A 16,800-nucleotide genomic window follows, 5' to 3' on the forward strand; every position below is an offset into this window, starting at 1 on the left:
CTTCATCTGTGCTTATGGTCACCGTCCCCCCCCCTCCCGGCTAGGCCTCGGGCTCCGCCACTGTTAAGCGTTCCGAGACGGTGTCCGGTGTGAAGGACGCTATAGAAATGAAAATTGTTTTTAAGCTTATTGTATTTGCGAACTTTTTAAAAATTGTTCACACTACAAATAGAGTATAAATGCAGAATTCTTTTAGAGCTTTACTTTGCTTGGTAACGCTAATCTTGTTCGCCACAGGTCGACATTTTCCAAAACGCCCGCGCCACAAAATTGTGGTGGAAGCTCGATTCGATGGAGAATTGTTGGCCACAGATCCAGTGGACCACAAGGACCAGCCTGAGTTTGTTACTGAACTGGGCTGGGAGATTGACAGAAAATCACTCTATCAGCACAGGTATGATATTAGTCAACCTTCTGACAATGGAGGTATTGCTACCAAATATTTGCCAATTAAACACTTGTACTGATTCGTATTTTCTGATGACATTTCACTTTTACAGGTTTAAAAATCATAAACTACAAGAACTTAGATTCCAGTCCTGTAGTCACTCCCACATGCATTTTTTTGCCACAATATATGCATACTGTGAAGCTAATGGGGTAGTTTTATTTCGTTCTGTGGTGCAATACTACGCATTAATCATGTGGTAGTGTCCTTTGTGCTCTATTAAAAACAAACCATCCAGTGGCCAAACCGTCCATCCTGTCAGGCATTGTGTTCAAAGTCCTGCAAATTTTGTGTTTAGGAGTCCTGTAGCTCAGTGGTTAGAGGACTCGCCTCGCAAGCGAGAGACCTGGGTTTGATTCCGGCAGGGTGAAACCTTGGGTAAGTTTCTTTACTCCACACGCCTGATAATAATCCTTAAGAAAAAAACAAAAATTGATCACTTCAGTCCATGACTGTTTGACTGCCGTGTTTCACCCACAAATATACAATCAATTCACTTTACAGTCTATTCTGTGAAGTGCTTTGAGACGTCTAGAAGACTTGAAAAAGTGCTATATGCAAGGATTATTTATTCTAACATAGTCAGCCATCCTACAGGGGCTTCATTTACATTCCTGGGACAGCTTCTTTGATCTAACCTGAGAACTGATCTGAAGTTCCCTAGCCCCCAAGAAACACAAAATCAGCATTGTTTTAAATCATTTTGTGAAAATCTTAGGATTTGCAAAACCTTTTTTGTTATAATGTAATAATAATAATCCTTGCATTTGATATAGTGCTTTCTCACGTCTTCGAGACGCCTCAAAACGCTTCATAGAATATACTGTAAAGTGAATTGACTGTATATTGTGGGTGAAACGTTGTTGCACAAAATGGAGGCTGGTACAGTGAAGTGAGTATGACTAGGTTTCAGAATTTGAAATAGGGAAAATATATTGCTTGAAAACTTAAATCTTCCTAAACCTGGGTGTGACTCAATTTATTGTTCAGCATTGAGACGCAAGCAATTGCAGGAAACTTTAAACTGAAAAGCAGCATGAGATCTCTTTATATTTTTAGTTGTTTAATCCATCTTTAAACTTGTGTTTAAACTATTACGTATTGCTAATCTCAAGATGTTTGTTTGTACTACAGGTTACAACGTACTCCTATCAAACTCCATTGTTATGCAATAGATTCTTTGTCCTCAGCAAAGGAGTCTGTGGGCTACATCATTTTGGATTTGAGATCTGTTCAGGAGACAAAGCAGGTGTGTGTTTATGTGCAATCTCGATATTTAACATTTAAAATTGAACCAATTTGTGAGGTACAGAATGAATTTGTGGAGCTCAATCTTACTTGCGGGCTAGAAGAAAGTAATATTTTACTGTTGCATGTCGGATTACGACCAGATTGGGCTCAGGTATGAACTTGTCCTCTCCAACCTTTGCGGCCATGATATTCTTAGTTTGAAGATTGATGAATCATCTTGGCCATTACATTCTCCAGCCCACAGTGCCACTTTGTGAACCAGTCTGCAGACATAAATAAGAGTGTGAGTGATGCAGCCCAAAGTTCATTGGGTTTATTTGAGTTTTTATTTGAAAAATATAGCCTGTTAACTACAATACTTGCATAAATTAAAAAACCCTCTTCTAATAATTAGATAACTTGCTTTTCTTTGTTTTTCTTTTTCTGCTGTCTTTGCTGGAAGAATGGCATTTTGTCACTTAGTTTTGCTTCCAGCAATATACTCAGCTGTTAATTGTGTAAAATGCAACTACGAATTGGAAATTACTTACAAAAGTAGAGTCCCTTTTGATGGGTTTAAAAGAGTTTGCTGATTATTACTCGATATACTATACTATATATTAAATATTTCTGTATGTCCGGCATGTTTTCACTAGACTCCCAAGTGGTATCCTTTGCTGAGCAGCAAGTACACAAAATGTAAACCCGAGGTCCAGATTGCTATTGTTTTAGAGACTGATGCTAAGCCACAGCCAGAAGTTTTCAAAGCTAGAAAAGCACCACCCAGAGATGATAAGAGTAAGTATTTAATTTTTTTTATTAATAATTATTTTTGATCTGAATTTTGTTCCCTCAGTTGCATTCACTTCATACATACATACTGCTGAAAGGCGAGTCAAACAGGATACTGATTTTCCAAAGGTTTGAGCATAGATATATTGTTGCTTAATTTAATATGTTACTTTTGTTTCCAATTCTACATTGCATAGTTTCAAGCACAGGAAAATGTTGAATTGCTTGTAAATGAATAAATGAAGAACATTATAATTTTTATGACCCAAATGACACTGAATGCAGAATGCGTGTACATTTCATGAAGAGTTATTGTAGTGCACCAAACCCTTGGAGTGTGCTGAAGGCCACAAAGGAATTTTGTTTCTGTGGGTCTCAGGAGCATTTTATTTTCCTGACACTCATTGTGTGGACTCGAGTACATTCGTTGTTGATGAATAATGTGAACATTGTTGTTTTGGCAACAAAAAATATGCCCTAAAAAGGTATAGCTGGAGACAACTATGCAAAGCATCTGTGTCACAAACTTGTGGAGTCCTGTAGCGTAATGGCTTGAGCACTCTCCTCACAAGCGAGAGGACCTTGGTTCGATACCCGGGCAGGGCAAAACACTGGGCAAGTTTTTACTCCACACGTTTCTGTTTACCTAGCAGTAAATAGGAACCCAGTTGTTAGTTGATTGGCGAATTGCTTTTCTGGAGGTAATAATCCCTTTTTTAAAAAAAGGGATCACTCAATCTACGACTGTTTGTGGGGACACAGTGCTGTGTGCAATTGGTTGCCGCATATTGCCCACAAATATACAGTCAATATATTATATTATATTATTATATAGCTCTTATACATAAGTTTGGCAATACAATACTGGAGTACTTTCAGGCAAATCAGAATTTTACCATAGGCTAATAGTCTATCAACCATTTTGTTTTAGTCTAACGTGAGGTTCAGCAACCCAATGATTAACTGCATTGAACTTCTTAACATTAACTTAAGATTTACTAATGACTACATCATAACAATTTCAGGGTAATTTGCTGAGGATTTGAAGAGGAACAGTGTAAAATGGTATAGAGAAAACAAAGAATTAGGATCAGATTATATAGCTCTAGTGGAGGGGCCAACAGGAGCATAGACTAGATGGCTGAATAGCTTCATTTTTTTACTGTATTTTATGAGCAATTAGAAAGCAAGAACTTGTGTTTTCATAGTGGGTCATCATATCAAAGATTCAAGTGTTTTACATTCATTTCTGCTAATTGGGCGGCCATTATTGTAGGAGTTAGTTTTGGTTTGAGTACTAATCCCCACAGGGAAAAGGTGGTGTGGCTGATTTGGATTGATACTGAATGTTTGGATAATTTTTAAGACTCATTTTTTTGTTCCTGTCACTTTTCTGGAGAACAGAAAGATGACTCTCGGATGTTGTTGGTAGACTTTAATCCTATAATCCTTTCATTTTTATAACACCTTTCATGTTGCGAGGATGCCCCAAAGTGCTTCACAGGATATTTTGTAAAGTGGAATATGTTTTGTGGGTGATATGACAACCAAGTTGCATGCAGAAAAATCCCCACAAGGCATTCAGTGAATGACCAATTTTATTTGGGGAATTATTGGCCCAGGACACCAGAGGAAACAAAAATCCCTTCTCTTTTTCAATAGTGCCACAGGATCTTTAACGCCCACCTGAAAGGGCAGTTTAATGTCTCATCTGAATGCAACTCCGACAATGCAGCAAACCCCCAGCACTATAATAATAATAATAATCCTTGCATTTGATATAGTGCTTTTCAAAGGGCTTCACAGAATATACTGTAAAATGAATTGACTGTATATTTTGTGGGCGAAACGCTGTAACCAACTGCGCATAGCAGTGCACAATTGGCTGTATACAATGTTGACTATATTGGAAGGTCAACTTAGATATGAGTTCCAAGCTATGACGTGGACCTTGAATCCATGACTTTCTGACACAAGAGGCAAGAGTGAGCACTGAGCTCGTCTGATTCACTTTGGCACTGAATGTATCCTGCCTGGCTGTGAACTGATTTGTTGGGTGGGTGACCAATATTATGGTGAAGTCTTAATGGTTGTTGATTTGGTGGCCTTCCAGTTGAACATCAAGCATTGTTTTTACACCCATGCCCAGTTTTCTCTATCTGCCTGCGGTAATTGTTACTCCACCAAATTATTGCTTTCATCTTAACCTGCCCCAGTTTATCTAAGTGATCTTAGAGCCAACTTTATTATATTTCTTAGATTTATACTAACTTTTATTGGAGCTATCTTTAAACTAAATGGGGGAAACTTTTTGAGTTTGTTCTCCTTTGCCCCCCCCCCACCCATCTTATTTCAATATACCTTTCAATGCATGCCCAGTGCCCTCTGGAGCTATATCCAAGTAACCATTGGTTGTGTGTGAATTGAGATAGTCAGTATTACCCTGGATTACTGTGGACCTGTCTGGTTCAGGAACTGGACTACTTGAGACCACCACAGAGGGTTGGCTCAATTCTGGCATTATGTTGCCAAACATGTCACCTTAGAGCCAGTTCACCTCCAAAGAGACCTCACTTACCCCCAGAAGTAAAGTCACCAATTGATCATTTGGTATCCGCTGCTGTATTGGCTAAGATCAGCTAGCACAGCATGAAGGGGAGATCAAACCTGGACCTCTGCAATTTGTATTGCAGTTGCTTTACCAACTGAGCTGTCAGAGAAGCCTGAATCATTTAAAACTACATGTGCTCTGTTTTAAAAGAACGTAGTGTTTTTAAAAATAACCTTTTTGACATCTGGTCAGATAATTTTTGGCTTGCACGTACAACCAATGTATGATTTTTGTCAGCTGCTTGAATTATCCCAAATGTGTTCAGACCTGTCTCTGTCTTATTTTTCATTTATCTTCTACTTCCTTTCCATCTCCTGCATGTTTCACTGAAAAAAGCTTATGTTAGCACTGCTGTCAAACTTGGTAAAGTCCAACCATCCTGGAGTAGGGGAGGTGAGTTTGGTTTGTCAGTGGCTTCTAATTACAATTTCAAATGTATTTTTCTTGCATCTCTGTGTATCTAGCATTTTTGCTTTCAGCCACTATGCTCTGAAACTGCCTGCTTCCTTTGCTTTGCCCCCTCCTCGTCCGTCTTCAGATCACACCTTAAGACCTTCCACTTTGACCTTGCCTCCTCATTCCTTGGCTCATCATCAAGTTCAGCTGCTGTTAAGCGCTTAGACAATGCCCTGTGTGAAGGGTGCTGTTTAAATGCAAGTTGTTGTTATTGTCAAGGAAGGTGGGAAACACTTTTATTTTGAAAGCTAGAAGAAGCATTTCATTATCCTAAATAGCCTGAAATATTTTAAGCAGAACATATATTTAAAATTACAGTTTGTTGCATGAAGACAGATTAGTCTTGGGGGTTGTCATCTGTCTAATTGTATTTGCTAACTGTTTCCTTTGTAGTAGTTTGTATTGATGTAGGTGTGTATGGGGGATGGATTATTTTGCTTTTGAGCCCCAGTGGAATGTCTAAGTGGTAAGATTAAAGTGTTCTGTAAATGGGACAAATTAGTTACTTTATTCTGGGCTGAGACCTCCTTATAAACTGACTAAATCTAAATAGCATAGACTATAAGATCAAATCCTAATTTGGGGTTTGAACCTACAATGTTCTGTGTGAATATGAATTGTATTGTTCCTGAACAGCTTGCTTGTGTGATGGTTCGATACCTGTGTCTTTTTTTGTGAAATTGCACAATTTTTTTTGATGTGATACATTCTAGGTTGTACTATAACCTTTTTTAAACGAAGTGAAGCAATGTAGCAGAACACAACCAATTATTGTGGTAGTTTAAGAAGTGCAGTGGTTGTTTCAAATGTGTATTTATTATTTTCAAGTACAAGGAGTAAAAACTTTCTGCCATACATACTACATATGACCAGTCTGTTTATATTAACTGTCTTATGGGCTGACTTACAATTTTTTTTCCTCTTTTTTAAAGAAACTCCACCCTTTCCTGATCTGAGCCACAAGAACCTCACACCAGTTCTGAACGAGGAAGAAAGCTATTATCAGATTGGACCTGTAGAACACTGCAGTGACTTCTTTGTGCTTTCTGTAACTATTGCATTTGCAACACAGTTAGAACAAGTGGGTGAAAATTTGATCCGAGTACAAGAATGCTAATATCAATGTTTTACTGCAGAAATTATAATGTTTTTTTCTTTGAATATAAGTTGCTGATTTAATCCTGTGTGGCTTCAGATGTGTAGTTTACCGATCTTGGTAATAATACATGTAATTGTTATGATGCCAAAAATGTTTAAACTTCTCAAAGCAATTCACTGGTAATTGCTGTCGATTGTGTATTTGTGGGCAAACCGGCAGTCATTTTGCACAGCAAGGTCCCAAAACAAAAAATGTATGGCCATTATATCTGGAGGAACATTATCTAGGACACTAAAAGAAACTCTCCTTATCTTTGCAAATAATGTTGTGGGATCTTTAACATCTTTAATTTGAACAGGCATGTGGGCTTTTGGTTTAATGTCTCTTCTGATGAATGACTTCTCCGACAATATAGTGTTCTTCCAGTGCTATATTAGTGAGTCAACCTTGACTACGAGCTCCAGTCCTAACAAGGAGCTTGAACACAAAGTTCTGACTCAGAGGCAAGTGTATTACGAAGAGCCAGGCTGTGTCCCCAGTTTTCTGATTTCTCAGGCAGAATCTGGATTTATTTGAGAAAATTTGAGAATGAACCTGCATTCCACATCTCTTAACAATTGACAATTAATCTCATTGAAATTATTTCACTCTTTCTGGTTGTGAAGTTATAATAGGGGGAAATGTTTGACAATGTTTAGCTATACTGATCTATTCTGAATAGAGGTTCTGTAATGTTCATCTTTATGTCAACATGAATCGTAATGTATTAAACTTAGTTTAAATTAGGGGGATCCATAAATATACTTCAAGCACACATACATAACACTTGGATGGATTGATTTTTGATCCAAGACTACTTTATATCCCTTTTCTGAGGATGGATCAGAGTGGGTGTGTAAACCGCACGTAAATTGAGGCAGTTCCTTTATCAGTGGGAAATACCCACAGCTGGTTTGGTAATGGGAGTGAGCAGGGAATAGATTAAATGGCTCATATAGGACAAAATACCAGCACAAACTTGATGTGTTTCTGTGCTGTAACATTCTATGATTCAATTTGTATATCAGTAATTGGATCTTGGATTTGTGTTTTATATTATGGAGATGAATTCTGGATGATTGCCCACTGGTACAGAATGTTCATTCATGCATGTGAAAAAACATTGGATCCGTTTTGACTTTCATGTTTGGAATATCAACAAATCTGTTTGAAATAATTACAAACAAATCTATTAGTTAATGCAGTAATGTTGGAGTCTTGTAGCTTATTGGTCAGAGCACTAACAAATAGAGCACTTTCAAACTTGCAAGCAAGAGGATCTGGGTTCAATTCCTGGGCAGGACGAAACCTAAGGCAAATTTCCTTACTCCAAACATGTCTCTGTTTACTTAGCAGTAAGGAGGAAGCAAGTTGTTAGTCGATTAGCAGACTGATTTCCGGGTGTAATAATCCCTTCAAAAAACAATAATAATTTGTTCACTCAAACCACAACTATTTGTGGGACACTGCTGTGTACAGTTGGCTACCACATTTTGCCCAAACAATATACAGTCAATTCACTTCACAATATATTCTGTGAAGCGCTTTGAGATGTCTCAATGATGTGATAAGGCATTGTGTCAAATGCAGTATTATGATGTTTGAACCATCAGCACTAGCCTTGAAGGAATTAGTACAGTTTTACCTTTCTTGTTCTTTCAGTTAATTTCTAGTACAATTAAACTTCCAGAAGAGAGGCCTGAGTTTTTCTTCTACTACACATTGCTGGGAAATGATGTCACCAATGATCCTTTCACTGACTTGATCAACCCAAACTTTGCACCTGAACGTGCTTCTGTGAGGATTCGCAGCAGTTGGCAAATTCTCCAGCTATTCCTGGCTTCACAACCAAGCTTTCAGGTAAATATGATACTGTACTTTAGTACACAGGTAATCATTTGTGTGCAATTCTTACTTCCAAAGAAACAAAATCTGTTCACTTATTCAGCCAACCTTGTAAATGCTCATTACTTGCTTGAGTAAAATTCCACCAGCATCCACTGTGAAGCATTAAGTAAATTACTTTGCATTTGACCTTGTTCTTATTGTGGTAAATTAGTTGAGTTTTGTTAAATTGAGTATGGCATGCTCTCCTTATTCCTTCACCAGGAGACAAAAAAGCTATCAAACCCCATTCTTTCTTGTAATCCTGTCTAGGGTATTTAAGGCATTAGATGCAAAGTATTATAAGTGGAGAATCAATTATTAATAAATTGGAGCATATTCAGTTTAATTGTTTAGGAAGATCTGCTGAAGTGTTCAAAATGTAATGGAGGGCTCCTTTTGATGGAGTCGCTGTATTTGCCATTTAACTGGTCAACAGAATTTCAATGAAAACCTTTGTTGAATTTGAAGGCCATAACTGGTCAACCTCCGAAAGTTTTAATTGAGTACTGTTGAACTTGCCTGAAAAAATATTGTGGCGATTTTAGATTGTAACTTTGAAAGTACTTTTGTTTTCCTTTAAGATTCATTTATGCTGCGGAGACCGGTCACTGGGCAGCACAGAGATTTCTTTTGCAGGATTATTTAAAGGAGGTCAAGGAATCGATCAGCGCCCAGCAGCAATTGAAGGAGCATTTACTTTGGTGCCAACCAACAAAGTAAAACAAAAGCTGCCACCAGTGCTTCCAGTGCCGCTTGAATTGTCACCCACTGTGGGAGTATCTGTGACTTGTAGAAAAGAAGGAATGAATTCTCAGGTATTTGTTATCATGCGTTTTAATTTATTTTCTTCTGATGTTAAAATATTTTCTCCTTTGTCTACTTGCCAGGTCTTCTTTACTGCAAGTATGTGGTGACTGCCGTGAGATCTGATTACATCATTAAAGTCTGGAAAAATATGGTTGTACTACCAACCATAAAATACTATATTAAATGACCTGAGGCTTTGTGCCAGTTAGCTTTCTGTTATGGTCTTCTGCGATCATGTGTTGCCTGATTTCTTAAATTAATAATGGCTTCAGAATGCACCGTGATGCTACTGAGATCATTGTGGAAGGGAGACCTGAGTTGTGAGATCTTGGGGTAGATATCTAATTATTATTGCCTCCAAAGCAAATAAGAAAAGTATTCCATTTTTACTGCTGGAAGTGAATTAAAATATGATCTTTTAAGCTTCCGAAATGAATTGTTGAGTAAAACATTATCGAGTAGATCAGTACAATACAATTTACATTTATATAGCGTCTTCATGTTAGAATAGCTCAAAGTGCTTAGCACTAGTGGCTGGGCACCTGAGCTGGCGGTGGAAGCCGAAGGGGATAGGGAATAAAAAGAAAACCCAAAACGAGGTAAAAATATGTCTTGAGACTGACTCAATTGTCAAGTTTCTCTTCAGTTAGTCTCCCCTTTTGTATTGTTTGATTCAGGAAGGGAAGATTTACATTGATAAGTTAGTGGATGGGAATGAGGATATTGATCCAATTCTGTTACTGTTTAGATTTTTTAAAAAAAACTGTTTTTGGGCTTCTGAATATCAATGAAAAGTATAAACCAGAGGGACAATGGAATGAACGTGAATGTCATATGACATGTTGATTAAAAGTAGTCCAGGATGTAACTTATGAGATACAAGTAGGAATAATTTAAACAGAAAAGCTGTTGCATTGCTTGTAAGTATGTTGAGAGTTTATAAAATTAACCACAATTTAAAGCTTCTCAGCGAAACTATGAATGTGGAGAGGGCATCAAACAGCTTCAGTCACCTAATTAGGAAAGTTTAAATGTAGATGGATGAGTTAGTTCGGTGAGTTTTTCAGGCTTTTAATTTTTAAAAAGTTATTGCATGTCATAGTTTTATTGAAGTATGTCATTGCTGTTTGAAATTGCTTTTCCTAGCCCTGACAAGACCTTTTTCTCTTCTCCAATTTTGCAGCTGGCTAGTCCAGTTAAACCTCAACCAGAGCAAAAGTCTCCAGTGAAGCAGAGAATTGTTTCTCCTCAAACTGGTAAGCCCTCGCTTCCTGAACAAAGGCCCAGGAGTGCAACTTCTCAACGTAGTGATTCTCCTCCCAGTAAAGATCAGGGAACCGAAAATGAAGCAGATAGTTTGCAAGATGACGTGGACAAAAATGGGGCAAAGATTGGTAAGTGGCATGTAGTTTAAAAATGCACATTATTGTAGACAACCATTTTCAGCAGCTTGTCAAATGGGCGAGCTGATCGTAAGGCAGTATGTTTGCTTTCAGCTATGATGGCAGGTTCTGGCGACAATGTTTACAAGCGACTGCTTGAAAACCAAGCTAGATCAAAGTCTCAAACCAAAACACATGTTAAACCACCCCAAGGTAAGGTCCAATTCTATCTATTTGGTCTTTTTAGGATGGCTTGAAAGAACTTGTTAATAAAATGCTGTGATGTATTAAACCCTTTCAAGGTCTAAAATATCATTTGCATAACATTTTTTCAGGCTGGTTCCTCATTATGCACAATTTTGCTTTAGATTATTGATAAACTTGTATTTAATGTTGAATATTCTGTATGCAAATGTAATTTCAGTCTGCGCCAGCAATATCTCCCAAACAACAATGAGGTGATGCTTTGAATGTAAAAATGCTCAAATTAAAAAAAGTGATTTTTAAGTGCCTTTTGTTTAACATTCAGTGATATTGTTTGTGGAACAGTATCAATTGGCAATTGGCTGTTGTGAAGCTCTTTGAATGACATAAGGCGCTATATCAAATGCAATGATTGTTGTTATTATTACCAGCTACTGCAACAACATCACAGTTAGCCTCTGATTCTTCTTCCGCACCAAAGATCTCCATTCCAGCTTCTGCCCACCATTACTGTTTTGCCCTTGATCTGAGGAGCATTGGACAGCTGGATGTAGGTTTTCCTGTCAACTGTATAGTAAGGTTAGTCTTTTGTTATTCTTTGGGTTTCACATTCTGCATTTTTTTATTAGCCATAAGAAAATAATTACATCTTAAATGTTCTCCTTAATACTACTCGAACCACAGAAATGTACAGCCACAGAAGAATGCCCACCGAGTCTGTGCCGGTCGGTGAAAGCAATCCTTTTAGTCCCATTAACCTGCCCTTTCTCTATACCCACCCACATGCACACTGGGCATGCTTCTCTGGGTGTCTTGCATTAATACCCATGTAACTCACTGGCATTAATATCCATGTTACATGCCCTCATCCATGTGGTATGTACCTTCTTCCATATCGTTCTAATTTGCATTCACTGATTCTATTCAATTTAACTGATGAATAGACCCTCCACAAGGCCCTCCACGGCCTTGCCCCTTCCAACATCTGTGGCCGTCTGACCCCGTATCAACCTGTTCACGCCCTCCGCTTAGCAGGCTCAGGCCTGTTCCATGAACCCCGCCCGGCTCGCCCCACCATCGGAGGTCAGGCCTTCAGCGTTTCTGCCCCACCCTTTGGAACTCCATCCCACATTCCCATTGCCTCGCTCCCTCCCTTGCTTCCTTCAAGGCCCGTCTGAAGAATCTCCTCTTCGACCATGCCTTCAGCCACCCTCCTATCCTCCCTGCCCTCCAGCCAACCTGATCTCAACCCCAGCTCGGGTCCAAATCTCTGACTGTCCAGTGCTTTGGGACGTCCTCCTGACATGAAAGCGCTATAAAAATGTCATTTTGTATTGTATTGATTAATGATATTTTTTAAAAATTGATGAGCCTGTTCACCCCCGATAACTGACTTAGACCAAAACGTTCCAATTTGGGATCTTGTCCCCACTGATAATCCCCAATCCCCCCCCAAACTTGTCTTGGCCCCAAACTATCAAAAGATTTTTTGAATTCAAAATATATTTTTGTTCATATATACGTTTGTCTCACAGTAAAAAAAATAGTTCAGAAAAGAAGACACAACGTTATCACCAGTCCACACTCTGATAAGGCGCGCTTGACGCTTTTGGATGGCGTCCCAATGTGCTCACAATTACTCGCCCGGAAACCACACAAACCCATACACAAACATTATATACCTCGCCAGTCCCACCCAAATCACAGCGGCATCCCTGCTGGGGTTCTGTTCCCTCTTTCTACAGGGAGCAGTTACATGGGTGGGTTGATCCCGGCTCTGTCGTCAATTTACCCAAATTGTCAAAGGATTTTTTTAAAATATATAATATTTGGTACAACAGAGATCCAAAAAACAACGTACAACATCCTCCGTTACATTTTTTTTCTTTCTCCCGATACAAAAACATTCCGTTCTTTAGCTTACATTCCTTCACCACGCACAGATTGTGCACATTTTTTGGGGACATTCCCTTTAAAATAGTTGGGAGTCGCCTCTGTGTGCACCACATCCATATGTCCGGCCGCAATACACCCTGATAAGGCGCACTTGCTGCTTCCAGAAGGCGCCCCGATGTGCACCATACGCCCATATGTTTACAGTACATACATTTTCGGGATGCTCTTTATTTACATCTCGAGCGCCTTCTGTACATTTATATGGTTACCCTCACGTTTATTTTAATCATAGTTTTGGGTGCATAATGTTTGTGTATAGGTTTGTGTTTGCGTGGTTTCAGGGTGTGCCGTCCGAAAGCGTCAAGTGTGCCTTATCAGGGTGTGCAATGGCGATGACTTTGTGTCTTCTTTTCTGTAGCTGGTTTGATACTGTCCGAGACAAACGCAAAGCCACTTGCATCTGTATCCATGTAATATGTACTTCCTCACATCACTATCTATGCACAATACAGCATACGTATATTCATATTACAAGATTCATGCATTGGGACTCTCCTTTTAAACAAAATAACATTCACACGCACACACCGTTATTTATTTAAATTTCACCTGTTCCTGTTTCTACTTGTGTAACGTGCGCTTGCTTGTGTCCCCAGCTGTGTAACGTGCACTCACTCAGGTCGCCGGCTCAATTCCTCATTACAAATCTGCCTACCTTAATACTACCCTCCTGACATGAAACGTATAAATGTAAATTGTATTTACACCATCACTTTGTTTGGTCAGATACAGTGAATGTTGCATTCTCAGTTACGTCACTAGCTGTGTAACACATTCTTGCTCATGAGGAATTGTGTCCAAACAAATCTAAAATATTATTTAATAACACTTTTGTATTCAAAATATATTTAGATTCTAATGTACTTTATATTTTTCATCAGGTATTCCTATCCATTCTTTGGTACTGCAGCACCAATAATGACGAATCCTCCAATGGAAGTGAGAAAAAACATGGAAGTTGTCTTTCCCCAATCGTATTGTGCATTTGATTTTGCAACTTTACCTCATCAATTACAGGATACTTTTTTAAGGTACCATTGTTCACTGTTTACTGCATAGTATATTTGTTGATGCTTTATTTGAAAACTTGGAGGATGAATGGGCAAAAAAAAACTTTGGAAGACCGTAGATGGCACGCTGTTGGAATGTGATTTGGGTTGAAAGTTTCTTCTCAAAATGTCACTCTTCACAGTGAAGACCTAGGTATGATTGGCCTCTCCTGCCATTAGCCTACCCTGCCATTAATATTTACAATGATTTTTTTTTGGTTATACCTGAAGAAGAAAAATCGTCCTTCTAATGCAGTGTATTTGTATATTTGAAGAAACAATTATAGGTATCAGTTTGCTTCAGTTTCTTTTACTTTCACTACTGAATCAAAAATTTGTAAGTTTGAACCCCACAATAAGATTCTACCTCATAATTTCTGTCATCACCCATATTGGTGTCCCAGTGTTTGGAAAAGATATTAAAACCAAGACCCACTTTAGCCTGTACTTTAGAAGATCCAATTACAGCATTTCAAACAGCAAAATATGCCAAATAACACATCCAGATTAATTAATGTTATTGCCTAAAAACAATAAATACTTTGAAATAACTCCCTGTGTGAAGAGTTTAGAGATATGTTGATGTTAAGGTATCAAGAGAAACTTCACTTTAAATGAGAAAAAAAAACAATGCAATTGGGCATTATTCCAATGATTTATTATTTTTCTTCTCTAGGTTACCTTTGTTGGTTGAGGTGTGGCACAAAGACAAAATGACAAAAGATATGCTGTTAGGAGTGGCAAGGTTGCAGCTGTCAAATGTTCTGACCTCCGATAAATCTCGGTTTTTGGGCTCTTCAGATGAACAGTGTTGGCGGCAAACCTTTAGTGACAGGATTCCAGTTGTAGGAGCTCAAGGGTAAGTATGAAGAGCAGCACTACTACATTCTTAAATGTAACTCTTTGTTTATTTTCTGCAACAGCAGCTAAGTTGTGCTAGCGCAATGTTCTACAAAAAGCAATGAGATGAGTTGTGAATTAATCTGAATTTTTGTGTTGAATTTGGTTATTTGATTGAGGGAGAATATAAGCCCAAGTTAATTAGAAGAATCACTCTTCTTTTGGGGTTCCTTAATGTCTACCTGAATCAAAAGGTATGAGACCCAAATTAATGAATCAAGTTGAGAAAAATAAATAAATTGCACCTATATTTAAAAAGTTAGTGTGGTGAATATTATGTAGATAAACACAGTAGCCAATCTGTGCTCCAGCAACTTCTCATAACTACAAATACATTTCCCTCTAATCTGGACATCTGTTGTCAGAATGAAGCAATATTCATAGAACCAAAGAGGTTTAATGATAATAGTTAAGAACAGAAGTCCCTGGGAACATGCAGCAGGTCAGGCAGCATCTATGGAGAAAGGAAAGTGAGTCAATGTTTGGGGTCCACGACCCTTCGTCAGAACTGGGGCATGTTGGGAGGGAGAGGCTTTTAAATGAGTTAACATTTCAGATCGATGACCTTTTGAAATGTTAACTCATTTTCCTCTCTCCATAGATGCTACTTGGCTGCTGCTACTCTTGCAACCAAGGGATCCAATATGGAATGTAGATTGACGCACAGACATACATTGTTCATCTTTATCTATACCCATCTGGGAGGACTCTTGTGGGAGGATTCCTTTTAGGAGCACTTAGTGCGGGGACTCGGCACTTTAAAAATATAATTTTGTTGTTGTTGCCGTGGCTTAGCTTCGTCTGTGTTCTTTATTTTGGTGGAGTGTGCACCACCCATGGTTGCACACTCCACCTTACTAAGCCAGTCCGGAACCTTGTCATCTTGTTTGACCCTCAACTATCCTTTCTACCCCACATCCATGCCATGACCCACTCTGCCTTTCCCCCACCTCCGCAACATCGCCCGGCTCCACCACTGTCTTACACCACAGGACGCTGAGACTCTCATACACGCTTTCATTACATCAAGGCTCGACTACGCAAACTCCCTGCTTGTCGACCTCCCCAACTCGACCCTCCGTAGTTCAATTTCCTGGTCCTCACCTTCAAAGCCCTCCATGGCCTTGCTCTTCCCTACCAACCTGCCTGCTCCCTCCGCTCAGCGAGCTCCACCCTACTTGTAATAATATAATAGAAGATTTCCAGCATCTGCAGTATTTTGCGTTTGATGATAATAGTTATATTTCTAGCAGTAGAGCAACTAAATCTAATATTAAGTGTGGAATGTATTTATTTAACATGTTGACCAGTCCCAGGTGGAACTACTTGATTTGGTCAAAGCTGTACATTCAGCCACATTATTGTCTAATGTTAAGAGCTGGTTCAATTGCTGGCGCTGTTAACTCTGAGTCAGATGGTTATGAGTTTGAGTCCCCCGTCACAACATGAGCTCACAGTCTAGGTTGATACTGCAGTGTAGTGCTGGGGGAATGCAGCCTTATTAAAGGCATTGTCCTTTGGATGAATCGTTAAACCAAGGTCACATCTGTGTAACTTTTTAACTGGTTGCACACCAAGCAATCGTATTTTTGTTTACTTTTGTCTGTTTGCTTTTTGCATACTATCCCGTTTCACTGTAATGTCTGATTTAATTTAAAATCCTTACACTAAAGTTGCATTGTACTGAAATTAAAGCTATAAAGAGGGATTGCTCAATACTTCAGTATCACATTTAATATAATGTTGTATTCAATAGAATTACACTAGAGGGCAGTAGTTGCACAGCTTTCCACAGAAGTACAGATATTCTGTTTGTGAATCTACAGTGAACAGGTGATTATCAGCACCGATACCTAGCTACCCCGTGTCTAACTACAAAGGAGGTCTCAGCGATTAAATTGACATTCAATTGATTAGCGTGTAGATAAACAACGGCCTTA

General features: G+C 38.7%; 1 protein-coding gene across 2 annotated transcripts in view; it reads left to right on the forward strand.

Moving 5' to 3' along the window:
* Positions 1–16,800, forward strand: part of LOC103182384 (centrosomal protein of 120 kDa) — a 44,140-nt gene that overhangs the window by 7,378 nt on the left and 19,962 nt on the right. The window contains exons 2-12 of one of the 2 annotated variants that reach the window (XM_042333789.1): positions 238–394; positions 1,583–1,697; positions 2,335–2,476; positions 6,470–6,618; positions 8,338–8,535; positions 9,144–9,377; positions 10,553–10,763; positions 10,866–10,964; positions 11,387–11,534; positions 13,793–13,942; positions 14,637–14,819. In XM_042333789.1, coding sequence (XP_042189723.1) covers positions 238–394; positions 1,583–1,697; positions 2,335–2,476; positions 6,470–6,618; positions 8,338–8,535; positions 9,144–9,377; positions 10,553–10,763; positions 10,866–10,964; positions 11,387–11,534; positions 13,793–13,942; positions 14,637–14,819 — 1,786 coding nt within the window. The remainder of the gene's footprint in view (positions 1–237; positions 395–1,582; positions 1,698–2,334; positions 2,477–6,469; positions 6,619–8,337; positions 8,536–9,143; positions 9,378–10,552; positions 10,764–10,865; positions 10,965–11,386; positions 11,535–13,792; positions 13,943–14,636; positions 14,820–16,800) is intronic. The other variant, XM_042333790.1, reaches the window with a different exon arrangement.

Source organism: Callorhinchus milii, unplaced genomic scaffold (assembly GCF_018977255.1).
Source record: "Callorhinchus milii isolate IMCB2004 unplaced genomic scaffold, IMCB_Cmil_1.0 Scaffold1, whole genome shotgun sequence".
Lineage (NCBI taxonomy): Eukaryota > Metazoa > Chordata > Chondrichthyes > Chimaeriformes > Callorhinchidae > Callorhinchus > Callorhinchus milii.